The 27,186-nt window shown below is 35.7% G+C and overlaps 1 protein-coding gene across 2 annotated transcripts in view; it reads left to right on the top strand.

Annotated features, from left to right (window-relative positions):
- VPS50 (VPS50 subunit of EARP/GARPII complex) overlaps positions 1-27,186 on the top strand; it is a 133,538-nt gene that overhangs the window by 82,089 nt on the left and 24,263 nt on the right. For both annotated transcript variants that reach the window (XM_053609233.1, XM_053609234.1), the window contains 5 exons: positions 1,544-1,720; positions 5,749-5,867; positions 8,609-8,715; positions 19,989-20,110; positions 25,407-25,487. In XM_053609233.1, the coding sequence (XP_053465208.1) occupies positions 1,544-1,720; positions 5,749-5,867; positions 8,609-8,715; positions 19,989-20,110; positions 25,407-25,487 (606 nt within the window). The remainder of the gene's footprint in view (positions 1-1,543; positions 1,721-5,748; positions 5,868-8,608; positions 8,716-19,988; positions 20,111-25,406; positions 25,488-27,186) is intronic.

Genomic DNA, 27,186 nt, shown 5'->3' with positions numbered 1-27,186 from the left:
ATTCCCATCCAGGTGAGCCTTATTTCCTGTAAAGTAGTTACCTCTAAAGCTATTCACAACTTAGCATTTATTTGACACATGTATTCCTGTAGGTATGATTTTTTAAAAATTTGCCTCATTAATTATATTTTCCACTTGTTAAAATTGTAAAAATAATAGCATGATTGTTAGGCTTTAATGATGGCTTTTAGTTAATGTATAGTTGAAATTTAAAAGGAAAATAAATATGTGATGCTGCTTAATACAGTATGTCATTGAGCTTTTAAGAATTTAAGAGTACCTTTTAAGAATATCATTGAATATGAAAAAATTTAAATTTAAAATTAATATTAAAAATTTAAGAGTAACTTTTTAAGAATATCATTGAATATGATATAATTTAAATTGGAGATTCTTTTAGATATAAGGAAAATGCTTATTAAATTTTTTGTGATAAATTATCAAATGAAGAGTTTTCTAATTCAAAGGAACTTTAGCAATTTCATCTTTTCCTCTAGGTACCTATGTGATATTGAACTTGGCCTGAATTCCTTCAGACTGCCTCAGTTTCCTCATCTGGCTAGTGCAAGATTTGGACAAAGTGTTACAACTCTTTACCTTTAGAGTTTGTAGTTCTCTCAGTCTGATTGAATCTCATTTTACAGATGAGGAAACTGAAGCATAGAGAAGCTTAGCGTTTATGTAGGGAGTTAATGGTATGTAATGAGCTAATAGAAGGCTAGGAGGAGAAGACTTATCACCTGCCTCAGCATGTGGGTTTGTGTTGTCTGCTTCTTGGTATGTAAAGAAAGGTTAATGAGAGGGCAGCGCCTGCGGCTCAGTGAGTAGGGCGCTGGCCCCATATACCAAGGGTGGTGGGTTCAAACCCGGCCCCGGCTAAATTGCAACAAAAAAATAGCCAGGCATTGTGGTGGGCGCCTGGGGTCCTAGCTATTTGGGAGGCTGAGGCAAGAGAATGAATCCCCTAAGCCCAAGAGCTGGAGGTTGCTGTGAGCTGTGATGCTACGGCACTCTACCAAGGGCGACTCTGTTTCTAAAAAGAAAAGAAAAGTTAATGAAAGTTTATAGACATCAATGTAACAAAGAAAGATCTATACTCATACTTTGTTTTTGATGTATTTATAGAGATTATCTTAAACGGTGAAAGTATATAAGTAAGCAGGGTATTTGACACAATAGTTTTCTCAAATGACTTGATTAAAATTGTATCCTACTAAGACCTTTATATTAAAATATTTTAGAAAACATTCAGATTTCTTAAGTTATTTTTAAAAATTTTGTGTGCAGTTCCTTAGGGTAAGTCAGAAGTAGCTTGATGCAGATAACACTGTTTTAAGTGACAACATTGGCTGGATTATTTTTAAACATGCCATTTCCAAGTTTATGCTTTCAGACTGTGTGTGCAAGATTTAAAAGTGAATAGCTTGAAGAGGAGGATTTTCTTTTCCTACTAAATCTATGTTTACACTTATGGAATATGTTTATGTGCTTGAATTTTGTTGTTGTTGTTCAAAGGTATCTGGCTTCTTTTTTTGATGTCTAGGAATTCAAATTCATGGAGCAATCTCGTTCCCCATCAGTTTCACCTAGTAAGCAACCAGTCTCAACTTCTTCAAAAGCAGTGACCTTGTTTGAGCAGTACTGTAGTGGTGGGAATCCATTTGAAATTCAGGCCAACCACAAGGATGAGGAGACAGAAGATGTGTTGGCTTCTAATGGGGTACGTGATGTTTTAAAAACATATTGTGAAACATGAAGTTTCTTTTTAAAAATATGTTCTACTCAATGAGAAAGGTAAATTGCTAGGTTTACTTATCTGCCATCCTTTTTCCTACCTGTATATTTAATGTACCTATTATGTTACTTGTATAGATAATGACTTTACAGTATGCTCTATTCATGGCGTCCTCTTGAGCAATAAATGTGTGTCATTATGTTGGCTTCGTGTTCTTAGTAGATTATATTCTTATTGGATTACTAATTGAGTAGTAGTGTAGTTTCCTCAGTGACTATTACTTTGATAGGTTGTGTAGACAGGTAGGTGAGGGAATAGAGATCATCAACCCTTTTTCTTGACTCCATTCCTAGGTAACTAAGTGAGTCATTGTGTTTTGAATCCCTTTGTCTAAGACAGGGTGTATGTCTTGCTTAGTTGCCTGGAAGAGATGTTTTTAGAATTTAGTAGTAGAGTGGTGTTTTGTTTTCTTTTGTTTTGTTTTGAAACAAAGTCTCAGTCTGTGCCCTGTACCCTAGTTTCAGCAACCTTGAACTCTCGGGCTCAAGTGATCCCTTTGCCTCAACCTCCCAAGTAGCTAGGACTACAGGTGCTCAGCACAATGCCCAACTAGTTTTTAGAGACAGGCTCTCCATCTTGCTCTTTCTGGTCTTAAACTCCTGAGCTCTAGCAATCCACCTGCCTCAGTCTCCCAGAGAAGTAGGATTACAGATGTGAGCCCCCATGCCCAGCTTAGTAGTACAGTGCTTTAACAACACTTTGAGTAGTTCAGAAACAATACTAAGCAGAGATAATGTGAGTTAGTGGGAAGAGTCTGAATGCAGACTATTAACTTTATTATTTATTAGCTGTGTGACCTCGGTAAATTATTTTAATTTTGTGACCCTTTCTTTTCCCATGTTTACAGTGAGGGAAATGCTTGCTTCACAGGCGCCTGTAGGGTGTTTTCACAAGATTTCATTTTGCCTATGATGTCGTTTAATGGGTTCTTCTGATTTGCATAATTTCCAGAGTGATTCAGTATGATTTTTATTTTAGATTTGATGAAGCTAACCTAAAAACTGTTCAGATCTAACAAACATCTGTTGAATTTTTCTCTGTATTTTAGTTTTTGAATTTTTTTTTGTTTAGTGAACATATATATATATATATATTTAAAAATACTGCCATGAAAATATACCATTGTCACGTTTTACCATGAAGTTTAAATTATTTCATAGTAAACCATATTTAAAATTATGATTCAGTGATTCTGTAACATTTTGCTTCTATGAAGTAGACTAAACTGAAAGGAATCAAAAGTCATTCCAATTATTTTGAAATAATAATATCCACTATAATTGTGACTCCTTTAGCAAAACTTACATAACATTTAATTCTTTTTATTTGTGGCAGTGTATTCTGTAAAATTGCCAAGAACACTGAATTAGCAAATTCTGAACTATTCCTCCTAGGGGAAATATATGATTAGGTTCCTATGAGCCTCTGTTCACAACTTTCATTAACCTGCCAAACCTTGTTTTATGTGTGTTTCTACTTAAAGCCATCTATTTAATATACAGTAGAACCTCCATAGTTGACCATCTCCCTACCTTGACCACCTCCTTATGTTGAACTAATTTTCATAGACTGGGCGTACATCACACGTACACATCGGTACAGTAGACGTAGTTTCTTATGTTGACCACCTCCGTATCTTGGTCAATTTGTTAGAGTTCATTTGGTAGTAGTCAACTTACAGAAGTTCTACTGTATACTGTTGATCCATTAACATTGAACTCATGGCCAGCAGTATTATAACTCACACCTAAATGAAACATTTAATACACATATTTTCTTCAAAAGGTATATCCCAGCTGCCTTCCACTTACGAAACATTAGCACTTCAGGCTCAGGGGCCATTCTAAATAGCAAAATCACCAACAAAAAGCCCCCAAATTCAAAATACGTGACACTTGAATAGACCATGAAAAGGATTTGTGTTTACAGTGTGAGAGCTGAAACAAGAAGGCAGGATATCACTTTGTTTGCCCCCAGCTGGGAATATACATATTGGTTGACTCAAAAGTTTTGCTGTTCTGTACGTGACCATGAATGTCCACAAAAGCATCATAGATATTGACTTTGGAATTATAAATAAATTTTAGTGAGAGGCAAATTGTCAGATATTGTGGATATCTACTTTGCTGTGGAACCGTGAAATTGTGTTGTCATAATCAGGAAACTCTAGATTGTTGAACGGCTTTCTGCATGTCATCAGGATCACATTGTGTATCAGGGCAGGAGAATGCCTATAATACTTGTTTTCAGTTATTAATATGGGAGCTAATCTTTCTAGGTACAACGTAAGTCCTCAGACTCGAGGTCTACATCTAAATATGGCCTGTCATAGTGCTTTTCATTAACACTCTCAAAAAAATAGTTGTTGAATGAAGGGGCTAACTTCTTTCCATGTCACCATACTGGTTTCCTCAGCAGTCATTTGGAGATAAAGCTTCCTCATAGAATTGTTTTGTAGGATTAAATGAAATAATTCATGAAAGCACTTGGCACAGTACTTAGTTAAAAGCTCGATGCATGTTAGCAGTTATTTAATTCTAGTAATCTATAACATTAATTGATGGTGATGATAATGAATAATGCTGCCACTGCTCCCCTGCTGTGCACAGAGGCCACTGTCCTTTCCCAGGCTGACATTGGGCCATGGGACCATAAAGATGATAAAAGTATTAAGAAGTCCCCTTTCTTTCAAGAGTAAATCCAGGAACATATTCTTCTTAGTAAAGTATCTCAAGAATGGAAGAAAAAGTATCCAATGTACTCAGCCCTACTGTGAAACTAATTTATGGCTTTCATATGAAAGCTATAACCCAGTTATAACCTAAGAAAATGGGGAAGGGGGAGAGAGAGGGCAGGGAGGGATGAGGATAGGCAGAGGGAGGGGGGAGGATGGGTAGAGGGAGGGTGATTAGTGGGATTACACCAGAGGTGCATCTTACAAGGGTACATGTGAAACTTAGTAAATGTAGAATATAAATGTCTTAACACAATAACTAAGAAAACGCCAGGAAGGCTATGTTAACCAGTGTGATGAAAATATGTCAAATGGTCTATAAAACCAGTGTATGGTGCCCCATGATTGCATTAATGTACACAGCTATGATTTAATAATAATAATAAAAAATTGTCAATTAGGAAGAAGTCACATAATCATATATCAGTAACATATATCCTTTATTCTTTTTTGTAACTGACTTTATAATATCATGCATGTATTTTAATAATCAAATCTGAAAAAACAAAGATAAAAGTGGATTTAATTATCTTAGTACACTCATTCATGTTAACTTGTCAGAATATGATCACTGGGGTGTATTAAAAGAATAGAAGGTATTGAAAAAAAAAAAAGTAAATCCACCATTTTTGACTTTGCTCTTAGTAGGTTCCTGGGTGCTAAGCCTAATTTTCCAAACTGCTCTTGGAATTAAATTCTCATAATGAATTAGATAGCACATCACATCTGTGTCACATGTGTTTATTATGCTGAATTAATATGCTTACTTCCAGAGTGCCAGAACTGGATACTAAACCTCTTTTTAATGAATTAGCAAATTGGAAATAAGTATGATAAAACCTATGGAAGACTTTATGTAAAAAAAACAAAAAAAAATCAAATGTACATTCTTTTCCTCTTGTTAGATCTAGTGAGGGTGTTTGTTTTGTTTCTGTTTGTTTGGTTTTTATTTATGGAGATTTTGATTTTGTTGGACATTTATGTAGTACAAGGTTTATAGGAATAGCATTTTCTTTTTATTGTGCTTTTCTTTTGAGTTGGCTCAGGTAGGTGATGAAGAAGAAAATGGAAGGATAATGTTCTTGGTAGCAAAGTTAAAGCTAAATTATTAAGAATTTTCTGATACTTAGCTATTTCTTATAATATCGGGTACTTTTATTGTGTTGGAAGGTCTCAGGAAAGGCAGCTCTTTATACGCATTGTCCTGTGTTCTCTTTAGTATGAATCTGATGAACAAGAAAAGAGTGCCTATCAGGAGTATGACAGTGACAGTGATGTTCCTGAGGAACTCAAGCGAGATTATGTAGATGAGCAGACAGGCGATGCACCTGTGAAAAGGTAATTGTTCTTACATTGTGTGGTCTTTAGCATGTTATTTTGTGCTTTTACCACATCATAGGATTTCCTGTGAAAATTAAGAAAAAATAAGAATCAGATGTTCTTGGTGGTTATAAAGTCACATGACAGAAGTTTATGTTTTAAAAAATGTTTTCTAGGGTGGCACCTGTAGCTCAAGGAGTAGGGTGCCGGTCCCATATGCCAGAGGTGGCAGGTTCAAACCTAGCCCCGGCCAAAAACCAAAAAAAAAAAAATGTTTTCTAGTAACCTGAAAATGCAGGTTTTTCCTTCTCTATAACAATGAATTTTCAAGTAAAATAAGATAGTTATATAAAAAGTCCTACTTAGCAAAACCTTTATTGGCATTTCACGAATTAGTTCATTTAGTGGTGACTTTGGATTGTTACTGTGTCCAAAAAAAAATTGGTTTGGCCATTTAAAAAATTTTAAATGGCTGTAAAGCACTTTAAAGTAGCTTTTCTTTGATTTATACAGTTTATTTGACATTTTTGCTGCAAGATTCTTACTTCTTTTTCTTTCTGGTTTTTAGTTGTTTTTTTTTTTTTTTTGAGATAGTGTCTCACTTTGACACCCTTGGTAGAGTGCTATGGTGTCATAGCTCGCAGCAACCTCACTCTTGGGCTCAAGTGATTGCCTTGCCTCAACCTCCCAACTAGCTGGGACTACAAGTGCCCACCACAGTTCCTGACTATTTTTAGAGACGAGATGTCCCTTTGGGTCAGGCTGGTCTCAAATTCTTGAGCTCAAGTAATCTACCTGCCTCAGCCTCCCAGAGTGCTGGGATTACAGGTGTGAGCCACTGCTCCCGGCCTTAATTTCTTTTTTATGGTGTTAGAAACTTAGTTATGTTTTCAGCTCTTTTCAAAATTCCTGTATTATTTTGATGACTATAGTAGGCTTAATCAAAGAGGTTTTAATATATAGAGATGTACAGTTTTTGCAAAAGGAAAAGAAGTTTTAGATGTATAAAATTAATGGGTGTACAGATTTTGCAGAAGGAGAAAATACTTTTATAAAATTAATGTTGATTGTTGGGACAATTTATGCTTTACATATAGCAGACAATCTCAAGCAGGAAAGTAGTAATTTGTTCTCTATGCAGAGTTCTTGCCTCAATTTAGTAAATACAGAAAGTTTCCACTTACTTTCCCAATGTCTGTCAGTGTTCACTATTTGAAACTTGTATTAAGGTTTCTAATTAGTGGTTGAGCTTTGTTTTATGCTGAACTGACCTCTTCAGAACTATGATAATTATGTTAGGATTTTTTGTCACCTTCCGGTTTATAAATAGAAATGATTTGGTGTGTTGGGGGGAGTTAGATGCATGACTATCAGACATTTAGTGATTACAGATACACTTTCTTCAGAATGATGGATTTATACTCTTCCCTGTCCTTTAACCTCAAGGTTCCTTGTGGATACTTGATTAACTTAAAACCTGATTGAAATAATTCTCTCCTTACAAGTGAGCAATTCATGTGGTTGTGGATATTTTAATTGGGAAAATTTGTTTCTATTGTTTTTTTTTTTAAGTATGATACTTAAATATCTGCAGGTATTATCTACTATGAACTGAATAGAACTATTGGGCGGCGCCTGTGGCTCAAAGGAGTAGGGAGCCGGCCCCATATGCCAGAGGTGGCGGGTTCAAACCCAGCCCTGGCCAGAACTATTTTGTTGGTAGTCTTCATTATATATATTTTGGCCAAAAGGGAAGCTCTATTTGAATATAAATAAATAAGTAAAATACTTTTTGTTAGTACATGTGTGTGTCTGTATATATGTACGTATCTATATCTATATATATCTCCATTTTTAGTAGAGTTACTACAGCCTCTGTCTAACTTACCCCTAAGAAATTTGAATCATGTGATTTAGTAACTGAAGCCAATTAGTTAATAATTATTATCAATTCCAACTTCTCAGTGACTCTTGAATTTATGAATTTTTCTTCTATTTCATCACTGTCATTCTAGTTCATGCCAAAATTCTCTCTGTGACATACAGAGAGAGAGTTGATCCCTTACTTTGGTCTCTGGTCTCCAGTCTTACCCTCTTCTAGTCCATTCTTAGATTTTGTCCTTAGATACAGATGTAACCGTGCCGACTTCCTGGTTGGTGTTTTTCAGGGCTCACCCTGCCTTCCAGATGAGGTTTATACTCCTCGTGCTCAGTTGCTTTCCCTGGTCCCGTCCTTGCCCACTTGTTCTGCAGGCTCCACAGTGACCCTGTACTTCCCTGAGCACACTTTGTTCTCTTTCCTCTGCCTTCTAACATGCTGTACTTACCACATAATTTCTACTTTTCTTTTGAATTTAATGCAGCTCCTCAACTCCAAACACTGCCATCATATCCTATACTTCATTTAGATTGTAAGGAGGAAATTTTTCATGCTTATAAATTTTCAAAATTAAGAAACACAGTACATTTGTACTTACATTTGTAATTTCCCTGGAAAATGTGACTTTTTTTAAGTGATAACAGCTTTTTTCCAATGGTTAATAATGTCTTAGAATCAAAGCAATGCACTATATTACTTTATTTCTTATTTTTCATCCCTGTGCATTTAAAATTCTATAAAGACAAGGTTTAATCTCTGACAAATAGTAAGATTTTCAGTAAGTACTTAGTGAATGAAGAATAGAGCTTAAGCTGAATAACTTAATGCCTTATTACTTGATAACCTTAATTGCAATTCTGTTTTATTTTTCTATATTAAGTGTTTCTCGAGAAACTCTGAAAAGCAGGAAGAAATCTGATTACAGTCTAAATAAAGTGAATGCACCTATTTTAACAAATACAACATTGAATGTAATAAGACTTGTTGGTAAGTGGCTATACCTTTTCTTTAAAGAAAACAGTATAAGCAGTTAATTAGTGTACTTTTGTTACTGAATGATTTTACTCGAGGTTTCCATTGAATGATGGTGTCTCTCACAGTGGAGGATTTAAGATTGTCATATGGCATTGCTTCTTACCTTAAATGTTCCAGATAGTATAATACTAATAACAGTGTCAATTTCAGTTATTTATGTGTTAACTCTTTGTATCTTCCAATTTTTCTAACATATTTCAGTTAATTGAAATGTAATGAAAAATTTGCTAGCTAGGTTAGAAGTACATACATGTAGGATAATGATAGTACCAGTTTCATATTTATGCAATATTTTTCTGTCTGTTTCAAAGATCTTTACAATCTTCCTGCCAGTTAGGCAGAGTGAATAGTGATTCTTTGGCATTTTCAGACACAGGATTTATAAGCTAAATGTTCAGATCGTAGGAAGTTTAGTTCTTTTAGCAAATAAGACCTTTGTTGATGATTTTGTAGAAGGCAAACAACATGAAGAAATGCCATTTTAAATATTCAGGTTTCATGATGAGGTGCATTTATTAATGTCAGTATTTCAACATTTTATGAGCTTTCAGTCTGTGTATTTCCTAGGTTAGGTAAGGAGACGTTATCTCACATTAATTTTCATTTATACTAATCAAGAATTTTAGTGGTTCTTTGTAAAATCTTTATATTCTGTTTATGGGGATGGTATTTATCTATTTCCTAGTTTGATTAGTCTGACCTGTGATAAAGTGGTCTATTTTTTTTTTTTTTTTGAGACAGAGTCTCAAGCTGTCACCCTAGGTAGAGTGCTGTGTCATCACAGCTCACAGCAACCTCCAACTCTTGGGCTTAAGTGATTCTCCTGCCTCAGCCTCCCAAGTAGCTGGGACTACAGGTGCTCGCCACAACACCTGGCTATTTTTTGGTTGTAGTTGTCATTGTTTGGCAGGCCTGGGCTAGATTTGAACCCACCAGTTCTGGTGTATGTGGTTGGCACCCTAGTCGCTTGAGCTACAAGTGCCGAGCTGATAGTCTGTGTTTTTTAAAGTAATTTAGAAATGTCATTAAGGAATAGGATAAAATATACTGAATGCTTTTAAGGAGTCCTACTTTTTAATTTAATTTAATTTTTTTATTAAGTCTTTTGTACATAGATCATAAATACATTTATGCCTATTTCAGTGTGTTGATTATTTGTACAAATTGGAGTGCTTACATCATACTAATCAGCATAGCTTTCATCTCATTTACCCAATTACAGCATTAGGACATTTGTGTTCTACACATGATAGAACCAACTTGTACTTGCAATGTGCTCCATAGTTGTGGTCCCCCTACTATGCCCTACTACCCCTCTTACCCCCTCCCCATCCCTCGCCCTACCCTTCCCTCCTTCATCATAGACTAAAGTTGTATTTCATTTTTCATATGCGAGTGTGAGTTAATTCACAGTAGTACTGAGTACATTGGATACTTTTTTTTCCATTCCTGAGATACTTTACTAAGAAGAATATTTTCCAGCTCCATCCATGTAAACATAAAAGAAGTAAAGTCTCTATTTTATTTTATGCTGCATAGTATTCCATGGTGTACATATACCACAATTTATTAATCCATTCATGGGTCGATGAGCACTCGCGCTTCTTTCATGACTTGGCAGTTATGAATTGAGCTTCAGTGAACAATCTGGTGTAAATATCTTTATTGCCAAATGATTTTTGGTCCTTTGGATATTCACCTAGAAGAGGAATTGTGGCAGGTCTACATTTAGATCCCTGAGTATTCTCCAAACTTCCTTCCAAAAGGAGCGTACTAGCTTGCATTCCCACCAGCAGTGCAGAAATGTTCCCTTTTCTCCACATCCATGCCAACATCTGTTGTTTTGGGATTTTGTGATGTGCGCTACTCTTACTGGAGTTAGATGGTATCTCAGAGTAGTTTTGGTTTGCATTTCTCTGATGATTGAAGATGATGAGCATTTTTTCATGTGTCTGTTGGCCATGCACCTGTCTTCTTCAGAGAAGCTTCTGTTCATGTCTCTTGCCCACAATGAAATGGGATCACTTGTTTTCTGCTTAGTAATAAGTTTGAGTTCTCTGTGGATTCTGGTTATTAGACCTTTTTTGGTAGTATAACTTGTAAAAGTCCTCTCCTATTCTGAGGGCTGTTTGCTTTATTTAGTGTGTTCTTGGCAGTGCAGAAGCTTTTTAACTTGATCAGATCCCAGTAATGTATTTTTGATGTTGTTTCAGTTGCCCAGGGTGTCTTCCTCATGAAGTATTCGCCCAGGCCAATTTTCTCAATTTTCTCAAGCGTTTCCCCTGCACGGTCTCTAAGAATATTTATAGTTTCATGTCTTAAGTTTAAGTCCTTTAACCAGTGAGAGTCAGTTTTTGTTAGAGGAGAAAGGTGTGGGTCCAGTTTCAGTCTTCTATTAGTTGCCAGCCAAATTCATCAGGCACCATTTATTGAATAGGCACTCGTTCTCCCAATTTATATTTTTAATAGGCTTATCGAAAATCAAATGACGATAAGTGTCTGTGTTCACCTCTTGATCCTCCATTCTGTTCCATACATCTGCCTCTCTATTTTTGTGCCAGCACCATGCTGTTTTGATCACTATCGATTTATAGTGATCTGAAGTCTGGACACGTGATTCCTCCCGATTTGTTTTTATTTCTGAGTAATGTCTTGGCTGGCTATTTGATGTTTTTTCTGTTTCCATATAAAACGAAGTACTAATTTTTTCAGGTCTTTAAAATGTGAGCAAGCTGCTTTAATAGGGATTGCGTTAAATCTGTAAATTGCTTTAGGTAGTATAGACATTTTAACAATGTTGATTCTTCCCAGCCATGAGCATGGTATATTTTTCCATTTGTTAACATCTTCAGCTATTTCTTTTCTCAGAGTTTCATAGTTCTCTTTATAGAGATCTTTCATGTCCTTAGTTAGATACACCCCCAGATATTTCATCTTCTTTGGCACTATTGTAAAGGGAAGAGAATCTTTGGGGAGTCCTACTTTGTTTATAGCAAAAATAGGTAATAATGATTTGAGAGGAAAAGAAAAGGTATACATTTTTGTGACTCACAAAAAAAGACATAATTTAAAAAGCTATTCTGTACCTAATTAATGGCAGAGAAATTAGATTTTCTTCTTTATCCAGGAGAGCCTACTGATCATAGTATCATGAATTACTCTTCAGAATTTATAGAGTCAGAATTGGAAGGGTGTTGAAAGGTCATTTGATATAAATTTCTACAAAAATAGGTTTTATTTCCATAATATCTCTAATATTCAGGGGCCATCTAGCCTTTGTTTTATGACTGACAGTCATTGGAAGCATATTATTTTGCAAGACTACTCATTCTACCTTTAGACTGATCTAATTGGCAGAAATCTCTTCCCTACAGTAAATCAAAATCTATCTCTGTAATTCTGTTGGTCTTGTTTCTGCCCTTAAAATCAAAATGAGTAAGTCTGCATTTTTTTTTTTTCTCTTGTTCTTCCAAGTGGTCATTTTTCAGATACTGGTAGTAGTTATCCTGTCCTTGCTTTTCTCATATTCCCACCCTCCAATTTATTTTTCAGGCTCAGTGTGTTCAGCTCTCTATCTGGTCCTCAGTGATAGAAACTCCAGAACTTTCGGAGTCCTTGTCATCCTCCTTAACTTTCGAGACATGGTAGTTTTCAGTGTCTGAACACACTACTTGAGGTATAATTGGATGTGCTCAGCTTTTGCTAGATTTTGTTGAAGAAACAAACAACCCTGATGTATCAATGACTTTTAGCAATCAAGTTTTATTTTTCACTTGTGAAATGTGTAGTCTCCTGATCTCTGTAGTTTTGCTGCATGTGTCCCTTTATCCTGAGGTGCAGGTTGAAAGGATAGCATAAGGATAGCACCTGGAACGTGGAGAGAAGAGCAAGAGCTGAACTGTGTATTGATTTTTAAAGTTCTTCTCTGACATGGCACCCTGACTTCCTCTGACACGTCCTGGCCAAAGCAAGCTAAGTTTGACAGTGGGGGAGAGAAGATGTTTCTGTCCCAGGAATCATTGCCGTTGAGAGTGAAGTGGTCAGGGATGTATAATACCTGGAGGGTGGGAGAAGTGGAGCAGATAATGGGTAAAGAATATTATAATCTACATCTAAGTAATTTTTTAATATTTTTTGCCTTGCCCAGTTCAAAAGAAACTGGAGGTAGTCACATTGTTTTTTAGTCTAAAAGGCATAGATGCATTAGAATCAAATCAAACACAATGTAAGGCTAAAACAAAATTGAGGAGGGGAAACATCTTGTTTTATCATATATTAAATGCAAACAAAATGCAATTCAACTTCTTGGTGTAGGCATAAGGAAATTGAAGAAATAACATATCCCACTATTCTCATTGTCTTAGAAAAGGATACTTGGCCTTACAGTAATGCTAGAAATGTGCTCCTGGTGCTAAATTCAGAAGTCACAACAAATTCTCAGGGAGGCACTACTGATCAACATTGTAGGTTCTGAATAAAAACTTACTCTGTGAAGAGAATCTGGTCATTGTAGTTTCACCCTCCTCTACCACCATAGCTTTTACTGGAGTTGCAATTAGGAGATAAGCTGAGCATGATAATTGAACTTTCTTCTTGTTTAGGGCTGGAATTAGGTGCTGCCATTATCCCCCTGTCTCCTCACAGTAAATGTTTAGGGCTATCACTTTTCTCTCCCTAGGAGGTCTTTATCTTCAGTTTGTACTTATTCATTAAATAGAACTTTAAGGCAGCCATTTACTCGGGGGTCTCCTGACTTAGTAAGTGCACGATTTCACCCCGTGTTGTCATTGTATAGAGGGACCTGAAGATTATAAACTGGCGCAGGTAGTGCCTCTTCTTACCACGGGAAAAGTACAATTGTGTAAATAAGATAAATTTTTGGTGCCAGAGAAGATGAAGGAATTAATTATTGAGTAGTTGGGAAACACATTTTAGAACATTAAAGTCATGGTCAAAATATCCTTTTCAAATGGTATTTATTTGCCAGATAATTAGGAGAGATGAAACAAAAGACATTAATAGGGCTTCCTTGCCCTGGGTGGTACCTGAAGCTATTAGAAAGGCTCAAAGGCTTTCTGCTGTGACAGAGGACTAATCAGAAGGCTTGCTCTTGGCAAAGAGAAAATCCTGTGAGCCTGATGATTTCCTGCAGACAGCCAGAGGATTTTAGGGAATGTGTCTCATTGGAACAGTCTTTGTATTCAAGTTTCTGTCTCCTGGACGCAGCTCTCACCTCAGCAGGTGTGATACCTGAAGGGTAGGAGGTAGGTTGCCAAAAATCCACACTTGTAACTACAGACTTTAAACAACAACAGATACACACTAGCACATGAATTAGGATTTCAAATAAAACTAGAATATGTACATCTAAGGGATATTTTGGCTTAGTGTAGTTCAGATGCAGTTTATGCAGTGGAGAGAACACAGAAATGGGAGGGAGCAATTCACTGCTTTGTTGGTTCATTCTTTTCCCTGGGTCTTTTATTTTATCATTGAATATTTTAAGTTAAAAGGTAATGTGTGAAAACAATTTTGAAAACCCAAGATGTAAAGTGAGCCCCCTGAATTCCAAGCCTCAATAGTGTCTCTCAGAGAAAATCACTTAGGTTCTCCTGTTTTCTTTTTGAAATAATGAGTATGCTTTCCCAAGTATATTTAATATATGCATCTTCTCTCCCCTGCTTTTTATTATTGTTTTTATTTGGTTCAAAAGTTTTCTCACATTATATTGTTATTTATCTGTTTTCCTTTTTTTTTACTTCAGATAGCCTAAGGTTACCCTTAAAATATTGTAGGATATTACATATCTTAGTATGCATAGGTCCCATTTTTTTATGGTCCCATTGTGCAGATGTGCCACGGTTTATTTTATATATCCTTCATTTTTGAACATTTAGATCAGTGGTTTTCAACCTGTGGGTTGCGACCCCTTTTTAACAATGAAAGTACATTGTGGCATTAGGAAGGTGAGAACCACTGATTTAGATTGTTTTGAGTCGTTTGATACTTCAGACTTCCACAGCAAAGATCCTTGAAGAAATATCTTTGCGTATAAGCACTGCTGTAAAATAGACTCCTGAAGAATGCTTCTTCCAGTCAAATCAAGGAGTGTATACATTTCCAGTTTTGATGGATATTCTCAGTTTATCAATGAAGTTACTAAAGAGCTGACCAAAGAGGTTCTCATAGTTTACCCATTCACCAACAGTATTTGGGAGTATCTCTTTTTCCTAGTCTCTCAGCAACACTGTATTATATAGCTTCAGATGCTTGGCACTCTGAAATGTTGAAAATGGTACCATTCAAAAATGTATTTAATTATGAGTGATTTGAAGCATCTTTTCATATGCTTAAAGATGTTTTAATTTACTTTTGAACTATTCACATATACTACTCGTTTCTTTTTTTTTTTTATTTTGTAACTTATTTATTATTTTAAAGAGATGGGGTTTCCCTCTGTTGCTCAAGGCTAGAATGCAGTGGTGAGATCATAGCCTACTGCAACCTCAGATGCATGGGTTTAAGCAGTTCTGAGTAGCTGGGCCTATAGGCATATGCTACCAGACCTGGCTTATTTTTGTATTTTTTGTGGAGAAGGGGTTTTGCTATGTTGACAGGCTGTTCTTGAACTCCTGGTCTCAAGTGATCCTCCTGCCTTGTCTCCCAAACGTGCCAGGATTACAGGGGCGAGCCACTGCATCTTTTATTGTTCATCTTTCTATAATAAGGAAATTTATAATTAAATTAAAAGTTATCTTTTACAGAAAATATTGTTATATGTAATATTTAAGGAGAAAATTTATTCTCTTTCATTTAAATTACATTTCAGTATTTCTATATTAATGATATTGTGATATAATATATTAATAAGATAATATATATTATATCATGTACATGTTATTTACATGAATTTATATATATATATATATATATTTTTTTTTTTTTGTAGAGATAGAGTCTCACTGTACCACCCTCGGGTAGAATGCCGTGGCGTCACACGGCTCACAGCAACCTCTAACTCTTGGGCTTACGTGATTCTCTTGCCTCAGCCTCCCGAGCAGCTGGGACTACAGGCGCCCGCCACAACGCCTGGCTATTTTTTTTTGTTGTTGTTGTTGCAGTTTGGCCGGGGCTGGGTTTGAACCTGCCACCCTCGGCATATGGGGCCGGTGCCCTACTCACTGAGCTACAGGCGCCGCCCGTGAATTTATATTTTTAAACACGTTAGAAATAGTTTCTGAGTTCCTAGCTGTATATACAGCATGATATATTTTTGGAGGATAATTCTTGAACCGTCATTGCTCAGTACATGCTACAAGAAAATGACATAGGAAATTTGGGGGGCTAAGATTAATATCCAAACAGCAGAATAAAAACTGGCACCCAGGCATTTAGTTAATGCTTGGTCCTGTTAATTTTTTACTCTAGTCTTCCTTGTTTAGTACCTTTTCCTAAATTATTCAAGCTGAACTTTCTTTTCCTTTCCTTTATGCCTCATTTACAGCATTTCCAGTTTGCATTTATATATGCTCTTACCCCTTTATATGCTGTTTCTATCCATTGATGATTTCTCACATTGGTGTATTGTGATAAGAATAATGAACATTCTTCTAACTCAGATTCTGTTCTTGCTCTAGTCCCATCAGATTGTGAGTTCTTATAGATGAGAAGAGAGTCTGAATCATTTTTGCAGCATGTCTGTAGCACCCCACTAAGTGCTTTTTACCTTTGTAGGTGTCTAATATAAGTTGGACTGATAAACCTTATTTTTAAAATCTTGAATATTGGAGAAACCCTTTTTCTTCTCTTGTCATTATCCACAATAAGAGAAACTTCCATTCATATTTCCCGTAACTGCATTATACATTCCTTCCTCTCTCCAAGAGATGTGGACAGAGGATTGAAGAAACCCCTTAGTCCTCTGGGCCACCTTTCATACGGCACCCATATTGCTTCCTGTGTCTCCCGCTGATGAGTGGGCTAAGGCAGGTCCACTGTTCTTTTGTTTCTTGTTCTTGTCCATGCTATTGATTTCTTACCCCCTGCATCCCTCTGTGTGTTTCTTCCTGTCTGTTTAATTTGGGATGAGACAGTTTAAACTGTGACGCTTTTTCTCATCTCCAGATTAGGTTACATTCTCTTTATATATTCTCCCTGCCGTGTTCATCATAATTATAATTACCTTAAAATAATAGCAGCAGCTTAGATTTCTTGTCTATCACATGCTACTTAAATCCATATCATATATATGCTGTTTAAAAATGCCACCTGCCTTTTGTCACAGTATGCATTTTATATACAAATAAATACCTGAAGCTGAGAGATTGTAACTTGCCTTGTATCACACATCTCTTAGGTAGTAGAACCCAGGCTGTCTTATCCCCGAGCCAGTAAGCTCTTAATTTTATTTCATGCTTCACAGCCAGTGGAGGAACTCAAGAACATTAACTCTCATTCCCAACTTTATAATTATTCACAGATCAGAAAGGATATACTGTAGCTTAAAGGCAAGAATAGGAATCTCTTGCAGTTGGTGATTTGGGAAGAGATGCCTTTCCCGGTAATCTATGCTGTATTAAATAACCTTTGTGTGTTCCCAAAGGAAGCCATGTCTGCTTGTCTCACTGCCCTCTCCTTGGGGAACTCTGGAGGAGAGGAAGAAGAGAGAGAGCACATCTGAACCACATCTTTTTTTTATTAACTCGAGAGCCTTGTGTTTTATGTTTTTATCCAGGTGGTACATCTCACAGTAACAGAGTAAATAGTAAGGAAGAGCTTGTGATGAAAAGCACTGCCAGCAGTGCGGAGGCAGTTTCTTGGTCTGTTTCTATTGTTCTTTAAGTTATTTCCCAGAAAAGGGTGATGAGAAGTAAATGTTTGAATTCGTGTCAGTCTTAAAGTACCTTTATTGTGTTCTTTTACTTGAATGACAACTTAGCTGTGAATAGAGTTATAGGTTAAAAATTATTTTCTTTACAACTTTGAAACTTCTGTTCATTCTGTTCATTGGTGTTCATTCTCTTGAAAATGAATTTTCTCTCTTTCTCACTGAAAGCTTTTGATAATTTTTCCTTGATGTTCCAAAATTCTATATTGATGTGTGTAGGTGTGATTTATTTTTCATTAAGTGTATTTGATAGTTTGTGGTCTCATTTAGTCTGAAAGTTCCTATGTTCCTCAGCTGTGACTGATACTAGTATTTCTTTGGCAATTTCCACCTTTGTATTTTCTCTACTCTCTCTCTTTTTTCTTTTGATTTGCCCTTACTCAAATGTTTAGTCTCATTTTATTTTTTTTATTTTTATTTTTATTTTTGTAGAGACAGAGTCTCACTTTATGGCCCTCGGTAGAGTGCCGTGGCCTCACACAGCTCACAGCAACCTCCAACTCCTGGGCTTAAGCGATTCTCTAGCCTCAGCCTCCCGAGTAGCTGGGACTACAGGCGCCCGCCACAACGCCCAGCTATTTTTTTTTGGGTTGCAGTTTGGCCGGGGGCCGGGTTTGAACCCGCTACCCTCGGTATATGGGGCCGGCGCCCTACTCACTGAGCCATAGGCGCCGCCCTAGTCTCATTTTAAATTGATCCTTTATGTCTCATATTTTTCTCTAATGTCCATATTTTTATCTTTTTGCTGTACAATTTGATAGATTTCCTTTTTTTTTTTTTTTTGTAGAGACAGAGTCTCACTGTACCGCCCTCGGGTAGAGTGCCGTGGCGTCACACGGCTCACAGCAACCTCTTAACTCTTGGGCTTACGCGATTCTCTTGCCTCAGCCTCCCGAGCAGCTGGGACTACAGGCGCCCGTCACAACGCCCGGCTATTTTTTTGTTGCAGTTTGGCAGGGGCTGGGCTCGAACCCGCCACCCTCGGCATATGGGGCTGGCGCCCTACTCACTGAGCCACAGGCGCCGCCCAGATAGATTTCCTTTTTAAATGTAATCTGTATGACCCGGCATGTTCTAGGAGAATATATTTTAAATATTTTTTAAATGTGATTTTCAAGACGAGTTCGAATGCATGAAATAATACGGAAAGATGATTCTAGAACAAAAGACTTACAAATAGAAATAATGGAATCTGAGTTGAATGGTTCTTACTTTGTTTTACTTTGCGTTTCTTTTCCTGACCATCTGATTTTTATTTAAAATTCTCTTTCATAAAATTTACTGAATTCTTACACAAAAAAATGGTTTGGATAGTAGACATTTCCATTAGAGTGAGTTTGTCTTTTCTTGTACTGCCATTAATGTGTTTTCTTTGAAATTAATGTGTCTTTAATAGTACCAATTTAAAATTTCTGGCAGTTATATGAAGTAGAGCTAGCTCGTCATTTATTTGCTCATTTGGAAATTAAGCAAATGGCCTATTTTAACATCTTTTGCTGAAGAAGGTAGAGACCATTTTTAATAGATATGCTTTTTTCCCTATTATTTTCCATTAAAAAATAATAGAATTAAGGACTTGCAGTTATTTGTTATTTGATTCAGTTCAACTCTTACAAACCCTTCAGATGCATTAGCAAGTTTGTAAATGAAGAAATTTGGTTTTTAAATTTTTTTCTGTGATTCTATCTGGTCGTACGTTTAGCAAAAAGAGAATAGAATGTTGGTATCTCCCAGAAGATGGAATGAGAAGGATATGTTCTTTGCACTGTCAGGGTATTAAGCTCTTGAGTGATGTAGTGATAAAGAAATATTCTTGGCCTCTGATACAAGATTTCACAGGGAAATGAACAGTATCTTCTGTATGTCTATATGTCTTTTTTTTAGCTTGTTTTTTTACTTTATGTGTATATAAGCTTATGAAAAAATACTTTTTCTCAAAAATATTGTATTACTTTGTTAAAGTTAAACATTTTGGAACAAATTATTTTAATGGAACTTTCTAGAAATGAGGAACGGTGTTATGTGTTTGTGCAGTGTCATTTGTGGAAGAGTGTAGCTGCTCCATGAATGTTTCACAAATGGTAAAACATATTAAGAGGAAAATATCAGTGTGGGTACTACAGTGTCAGTGCTATCCAATAGAACTTTCCAAGATGATAGAACTATTTGTAATCTTTGTTATGTGACTACTGATAATTGAAATGTGGCTAATGTGACTGAGAAATGAAATACTCATTTTGTTTAAATATTTTAATGCAGTATTTTTATTGTGTTTTTGTAATTATAGAGTAACATATTTTAATTTTATTCTACTTAATTTTTAATTTTTTTCTTTCAGGGAAATATATGCAGATGATGAACATTCTTAAGCCAATTGCCTTTGATGTTATCCATTTTATGTCTCAGCTATTTGATTATTATTTATATGCAATATATACCTTTTTTGGTCGGAATGATTCAGTAAGTCAGCCTTTGGGGGGATATCTATTTCTTTTAAAATTCTTTTATTTTTTAAATGTCAAATAAAACTTTTCATTCTCTCTGTGTAAGATAATGTTACTTTGAGAATTATCCATTAGTGAAAAATTATTGATATCAACTTTCTGTCTACCTAATTGCTTATTTATATTTTAAGTTGTGATACGATAAATGTATTACATATTATTCAGATTTTTGGCAGAAAAAGTGCAACATCTGTTTTTAACCTTGACATAATTTGGCAGTGAAAAATGTGCAGGTTGCTTTATTCAAATCTGGCCCCATGTATAATTATTATACAGTAAATGAGACATTTTAAATATTAGCTAACAACCTTAGCAGTCACTAACACATTCAGAAGATAATGACAAATATTTATTAAAATAATTGAACATTTTTGGACTGAACCATCTGCATGCCACAGAATTAATGTTTATTATACCTCCTTTTTGTGTTTCCAAAGCTCTTATTGAATTTTTTTTTCTTTCCTAATGAAGAATAATATATTAGGCAGGTAATTACTCTGATATTTGAAAAACTATTATGTGGTTGCCTAGATGTTTGACAGTTTTCTGTGTAAAAGCATCCTGCTGGGTCCTATGAACATATCACAGTACTAACTTATCCTACATTTAATACCTTTTAAAAAACATAAATTTAAAGAAAAACTACATTTATATAAATATTCATATCCTTGCTAGATCAAAGATACGATCTTTTAATATAAATAGTACTGGAGGAAGACATTGGCGCTTTAGCTAATTGTCCGAGCCTTTCTTTTGGTCTTCTCCCTGAGCCTGCTGTTGTCTTTCATACCGTGTTTCTATACCAGGGCCGTCCAGAGATTTCACAGTAAATGGCAAGGCTGTGTATTTGCACTACCCTGTATAGTAGCCACTAGGTGTGTGTGGCTTTTGAGCACTTAAAATATGACTAATGTAATTTAGAAACTGAATTCTTACTTGCGTTTAATTTTAGTTAGTTTATCTTTAAATATAAGTGGTCACGTATGACTAGTGACTATCATTATTGATAAGATGTGTTAAAATAGGATCCTTCTGAAACTTCTTCTTAGTACAGTTTTGGCATGACTTTCCAGCTGGCTAGAATACAGATTTGTTTACAGTGGAGTTCACTAGCACCTCAGAAAGTTAGCACAGTATAGTATGATGCTTGTTATAAATTACGTTACAGGGGTGGCGCCTGTGGCTCAAGGAGTAGGGTGCCGGCCCCATATACCAGAGGTGGCAGGTTCAAACCCGGCCAAAAACAGAAAAAAAAAAAATTAAATAAATAATAAAATAATATAAAATACATTTGGTTATGTTTGTTAAAAAAAAATTAAATTAAAAAAATTTGTTACATATTTTGTTAAAGATCTGCTATGTTTTAAAGAAAAAATTGGTCTGATATTTTGTATTGCAATTCAATTGATTGCAAGAGGGACTTTACCTAACAATTGCAATCAGTGTAACCTGGCTTATTGTACCCTCAATGAATCCCCAACAATAAAAAAAAAAAAAAAACTATTTAAATTGTATTGAAACTATTAGCTATCAGTTGCAAAGTTTTCTTTACTTAATCTGGAGGTCTACTCATATGTTGCATTAGAAGCAGTCTGTAGTATATGAACCAATATAAAATGTGCATATGGGGCTCCGCTCCTATAGCTCAAGTGGCTAAGGTGCCAACCATGTACCAGAGCTGGCAGGTTCGAAACCAGCCTGGGCCTGCCAAACAACAATGACAACTACAACCAAAAAAATAGCTGGGCGTTGTGGTGGGCACCTGTAGTCCCAGCTACTTGAGAGGCTGAGGCAAGAGAATCGCTTAAGTCCAGGAGTTGGAGGTTGCTGTGAGCTGTGATACCCTGGCATTCTACCCAGGGCGACAGCTTGAGGCTCTGTCTCAAAAAAAAAACAAAAAGTGTATATGAGTGTATGTGAGTAAATACAACATTTCTTAGTCTTTTATACTTTTTAAGAAAGACTTTTTCTATTATTAGATTATATTTAATACTAGCTTTTAGCCACAGTGTGAATGTTAAAAATATATCTTCAAATAGAATAACTTATAATTCAGATACTACTGTTTTCAATTCTGCAAAACTGAGGGAAACACTATAGCAAAGACTTTGAATCTCTTTGAAAGGGGTTTTCTGTAAAAATTTGTACTAATTAGCCCTTCACCTTTTATACATATATTTTGCTTTGTTTAATTTTTATATACCTTCAATGTTTTTTTTTTTAACTTGCGAAGTTATATTCTTCTTAATTAGCTACTTTTGAGTTCCTTTTGGAACAAGAAAATGTGTAAATAAATAAATGGCACGATGGAGTTCACTAGAACCTGAGAAAGTTAGCAAAGTGCAGTTAGTTACAAAGTTTAGTACAGTTATATGCATGCATATAATATTGAAGAGATAGCTTTTGATTTTCTGAGAGAAAAAGCTATTCAAGCCCATTAGAAATCCTAGAAATTTCCATATTCTTAAAGATAAATACTCCACAGTGTCCTATTAGCTGTTGAGTCTCAGGGGAAGGGGAATCAGGTAGTAAGTTGAATGGGGAAAACAGGGTATATGATTGCACCTGCTTCTCTTTCAGAAGAAAGGGGCTTGTGTATGTGAATTTATATGGATTCTCCTTATGGAAAAATATGCATCTTTTTCTCAGGAATTCTGGGTTCTGGAAATCATTGACTGGGGGGATATACAATGTATGCCTTAGTCTAAAGGATTCCTCCTGTTGATACTAGTTCTTCCAGAAGCTCCTGCTCATCACTGAACTGGTTATAACCAACTGCGTCATGCTCTATTTTATATCTAATCCTATTACAATAATGTTATTTAAATGATTACTTTATCCTGCCTTGCCTCCAGCTTTTCATTATTCACCTCTTCAGTTATGTTTTCCTTGGTCTTTTCTGTTCACATTCTTTTGTGAAGACCATCTCATAGCTTACCTTAACACAGTAGAAAGCACATAGTAGATGCTTATGGCAGATGGATCAATGTTGTTAATTATTTGTTATCCAGGCAGATCTTATGAGGGTTGTTACTTGACAACCATTGCTAAGCTTTACTTAAGGTTACCTTTCATTAATAAAACTCTTTATAGAGGGCGGCGCCTGTGGCTCAAGGAGAAGGGCGCTGGTCCCATATGCCGGAGGTGGTGGGTTCAAACCTAGCCCCGGCCAAAAACCAAAAAAAAAAAAAAGCACTCTTTATAGAGAGTCTGTAATTTAGTATCTAAGCTTTTCAGAAATGATTTAACTTCCACAGTCACTAAGACCTTACTGAATGATGTTCTCTGCAGAAAAACAGCTATGAAATCTGCTTGTTATATAAAAAGCAACTATTTGAATATACTGAGGAGTAAACAAAGGAAGCCAGTAGACTCTGGTGGGGAGTTCATGCTAGTCTGCAGGTGGGGGAAAGGGAAGCTATAAAAATAAAGTTCACGCCCTTGGCTTTTAGCAGTCCACACAGCTTATAAGTGGAAGCAAGCATGGGGAAACCTGCAGTCTTTATGGACTGGGAAGCCAGAAAAATAGACACTGCAGAGAGTGCAGGGAAGCTCAGAAGGAAAAGAGTGAGAGAGGGGATGCCCAAATTCAGTCTACCCATGTCTCTAACTAATCTGTGAACCTTGTTTATGAGTGACATCTGACTGCAGCATAGTCAGAGAAAAGTGATCTGAACAGAGACCACCTTGACTTAATTGCTGTATATTAGACCGCATACCTAACAAAATCAAGGTAAGTGTTCTTTCAAGTGCAGGTGGTACATTTATCAGGATAGACCATGTTCTGGACCAATAAATACATTCTAATAAAATTAAAAAGATTGAAATAATATAAAACATATTGTCTGATGGCATTGCAGTTAAATTAGAAATCAATAAGATAACTAGGAAAATTGCTTAGAAATTAAACAGCACACTTCTGAATAATGATTGGATCAAAGAAGAAAATCACAAGAGAAATTAGAAAATATTTTGAGCTAAATGAAGATACAACATACAAAAAGTTGTGGGATGCAGCCAAATCAGTGCCTAGAGGGAAATATCTTGTTTTATTTAAATGCCAATAGGAGAAAAGAAAGTCTCAAGTGATCTAAATTTCCACCTTGAGAAACTAGAAAAAGAAGTGCAAATTAAACTTTTCTTATCTCAATTGTGCTGCTGATTGCAAGATTGTATACAATTTCCAAAATTCTTCAAACTGTATACTTAAAATGGCTGGATTTAATTTATATATAAAAATACCGTATGAAAATAGAGGAAAAGTGAATTAATGAAGGTTTTAGAAAACTTAAAGAAAACATAGTATGTTATCAAATGAGCATAAAAAACTAGAACATGTTTTATCACACAGTGGCATCACACACCAAGTGTAGCTTGAGGCTTTCCAACGCCTATGAATTTCTCATTGTTGTATCTCAGGAGAACAGCAACAGTAAATGTGTGTGCGTGCTTGTGTGTGTATGTATACATGTGTAGTCATACATAATTTCTGTGAATGCATTAATGATACTACATATTTTATAGTTTACCATTAGTAAATACTGTTTTAAATTTACTGGTTCATAGAGAACATTTTAACTTTTTAAAAAATGCCTGTATTTTATCATAACGTCTAAATTAAAATAATTTTCATCAATTAAATCATCATACAAGGAGTTAACTGCTTTTCATGCCTTCACAGTTAAGTCACCCTTCTCATTTACACTCTTTTGTGAAGTTTTTTATAAATGCTTTGGCATTTATAAAAATGTTGTGCATAGAATCCTGTACTGTGAACTATTTGCTAAGGCTAACAGAAAATTTCATTGATTTTTCAGTGAGGATTTAGGCTATCTCTAATTTGTGTAAGGAAAATAAATTAGCAACACTTTATATTTTTATGCTTCTACACAAATACAACACAGTGTACCTTTAATACACGAGCGTTTACAATCTTTCAATGTCTAAAATCTCAGTTTTTATAACTATGATAAAAATAACTTGTTGGAAGGAAATTCTAGTGAACTCTTTCCTAATAACTCATAAAATCGGTAGTTGTTAGTGTGACCTGTAAATGCACAGGTAAATAAATGTTCTCTGGTTCCCTTGAGAGCCCAGGTTTGACTTCTTCACTTTATAATGTGGGAATTTTAAAACACAATTTGGAAACCCTCTGAAGTCTTAAGTATCTGAATTAAAACTCTTTTGAAGATACAGCATTTGCAAGATTATCTCCACAGCAATGTGGCAAGCCTTTCTTTTTTCTTTTTTAGTTGGAATCGACAGGACTTGGCCTTAGTAGTAGTCGACTAAGAACAACTCTAAATAGAATACAAGAAAGTCTTATTGATCTGGTAAGTAGTGAATGGGGATCAATTATTTGGTGTTATCTAAAATAGAAATTAGCCTTCGAATCAACTACATGTAAACTTGTGTCTGTATCTATATTGAGTACCTGTGTCCTTAGTATTACACTAAGTGCATAGAGGAAGTAAAATGGAACTTACATACAGTCTGGTCAGAGAAAAACTGGTATATGTAAAAGAATATTATATTAGCTACATGTGTAACACAAGTTAAAAAAGGAGAAAGGTATATGTGGAAATTTGATGTCAGAGAAAGACTGAAGGAGAAAGTGAGACTTATGCTAGATTTCAAAGACCAGGCATGGCATTAGTGGGAAAGAGAAAAAAGAACAGTAGTGAAATTAAGATACAGAGGCTGAATGAGGACCTTGAGGTGGGAGAAGACCCGGCCCAAAGCTTGGCAGAGCATGTGACCGGGGCACTAGTATAGGCTGAAGAGTTAGATTACAGAGAGTGTTTGGGACCATTTTGTAAATGGCCTTGAAATTCAAAGAGAAAGTTGAGGTTTAGGTTGCTATGTAGTATGGTGTCTTGGTTCTTGACTGTTACATCACATGATGAAATGTGTCTTTTAAAAACATAGGTAGCAACACCCAGCTAACCTACTGTAGAGTTTAAACTAACATAAGCGTTTAAAATAAGAAGAAAAGTTTTTCTTGTGGTTGGTCACTGTAGCCAGAAGTTTATGTTGTTCAGAATGTTTCTGTGCATCTACATGGAGCCTAGGCTTGTCTAAATTTTCCTTTATTCCTTCAGCCTACCTCAAACAAGCAGTCGCTTTCCTCTTTTTCATAAGCTCTATATTATGTGCTTGATCCTTTTATTGAAGTTTTTATAAAGCCATTAAATCATTCATCCTGTTAAAGATTATTGAAACAATTATTATATGCCAGGCATGGGAATTCATCAGTGCACAGAAGAGATGCTTCCTGTGTTCTTGGAACTTGTGTTTTATTGGAACAGAGAGATAAATAAACAAATGTGTAATACAGTGTCAGATCCTGATGAGTATGAAGATGGAAATGAAGCAGAGGGTGGGAGGTTGGGGAGCTTTGAACAGAAATGTGAGGAAGTGGGAGAGGTGTGTGCTGATACCTCCGAGGAGCACTGTTCGGGTGGTCCCTTATCATTCAGAAGCCTTCTTACCTACCACATTTAAAAAGATAGTTCATTCATAGTTCTTACCTTGGCATAGAGCATTTCTTCCATAAATGCTCACAGAGTAGATGAATAAACTCCAATCCTCCAATCCCTGGGTTTCATGTTTCTTAACTTAACCGGGCTTGTTTCTTTGCTTTGAGATTCATTTAATCTTGTTCTTCATTTTCAGAGGCAAGCCTCTTTTTTTCTTTTTCTTTTTTTTTTTGTCTTTATTTGTAAAATCCATTTGCTTTCAAACCCATTGGCAGTTTTCTGTTTCAGTTTTTCAGTTTTTTTCTGTTTCAGTTTCAGTTTTGACTCTCTTTGTTTGATGCTTAGTATAGACTTACAACCTTTGACCACTTGACTATCAGATCTTATTCGCCAGATCATAATTTTTCCCATTTGTAGATGAAAGTCTCAATGTTGGTGGATAAAAATTCACCACTAGAATCATTCACTCTGGCATTTCCCTGCCATCTGCTAGTTACTGGGTATGGCTGTCAAACCACAGTTCCAGATGTGACCCTAAGACCTGCATTTACTC

This window comes from Nycticebus coucang, chromosome 11 (genome assembly GCF_027406575.1).
Source record: "Nycticebus coucang isolate mNycCou1 chromosome 11, mNycCou1.pri, whole genome shotgun sequence".
Taxonomy (NCBI): Eukaryota; Metazoa; Chordata; class Mammalia; order Primates; family Lorisidae; genus Nycticebus; species Nycticebus coucang.
The sequence above is the reverse complement of the archived record's forward strand: the minus strand, read 5'-3'. Positions and strand labels throughout refer to the sequence as shown.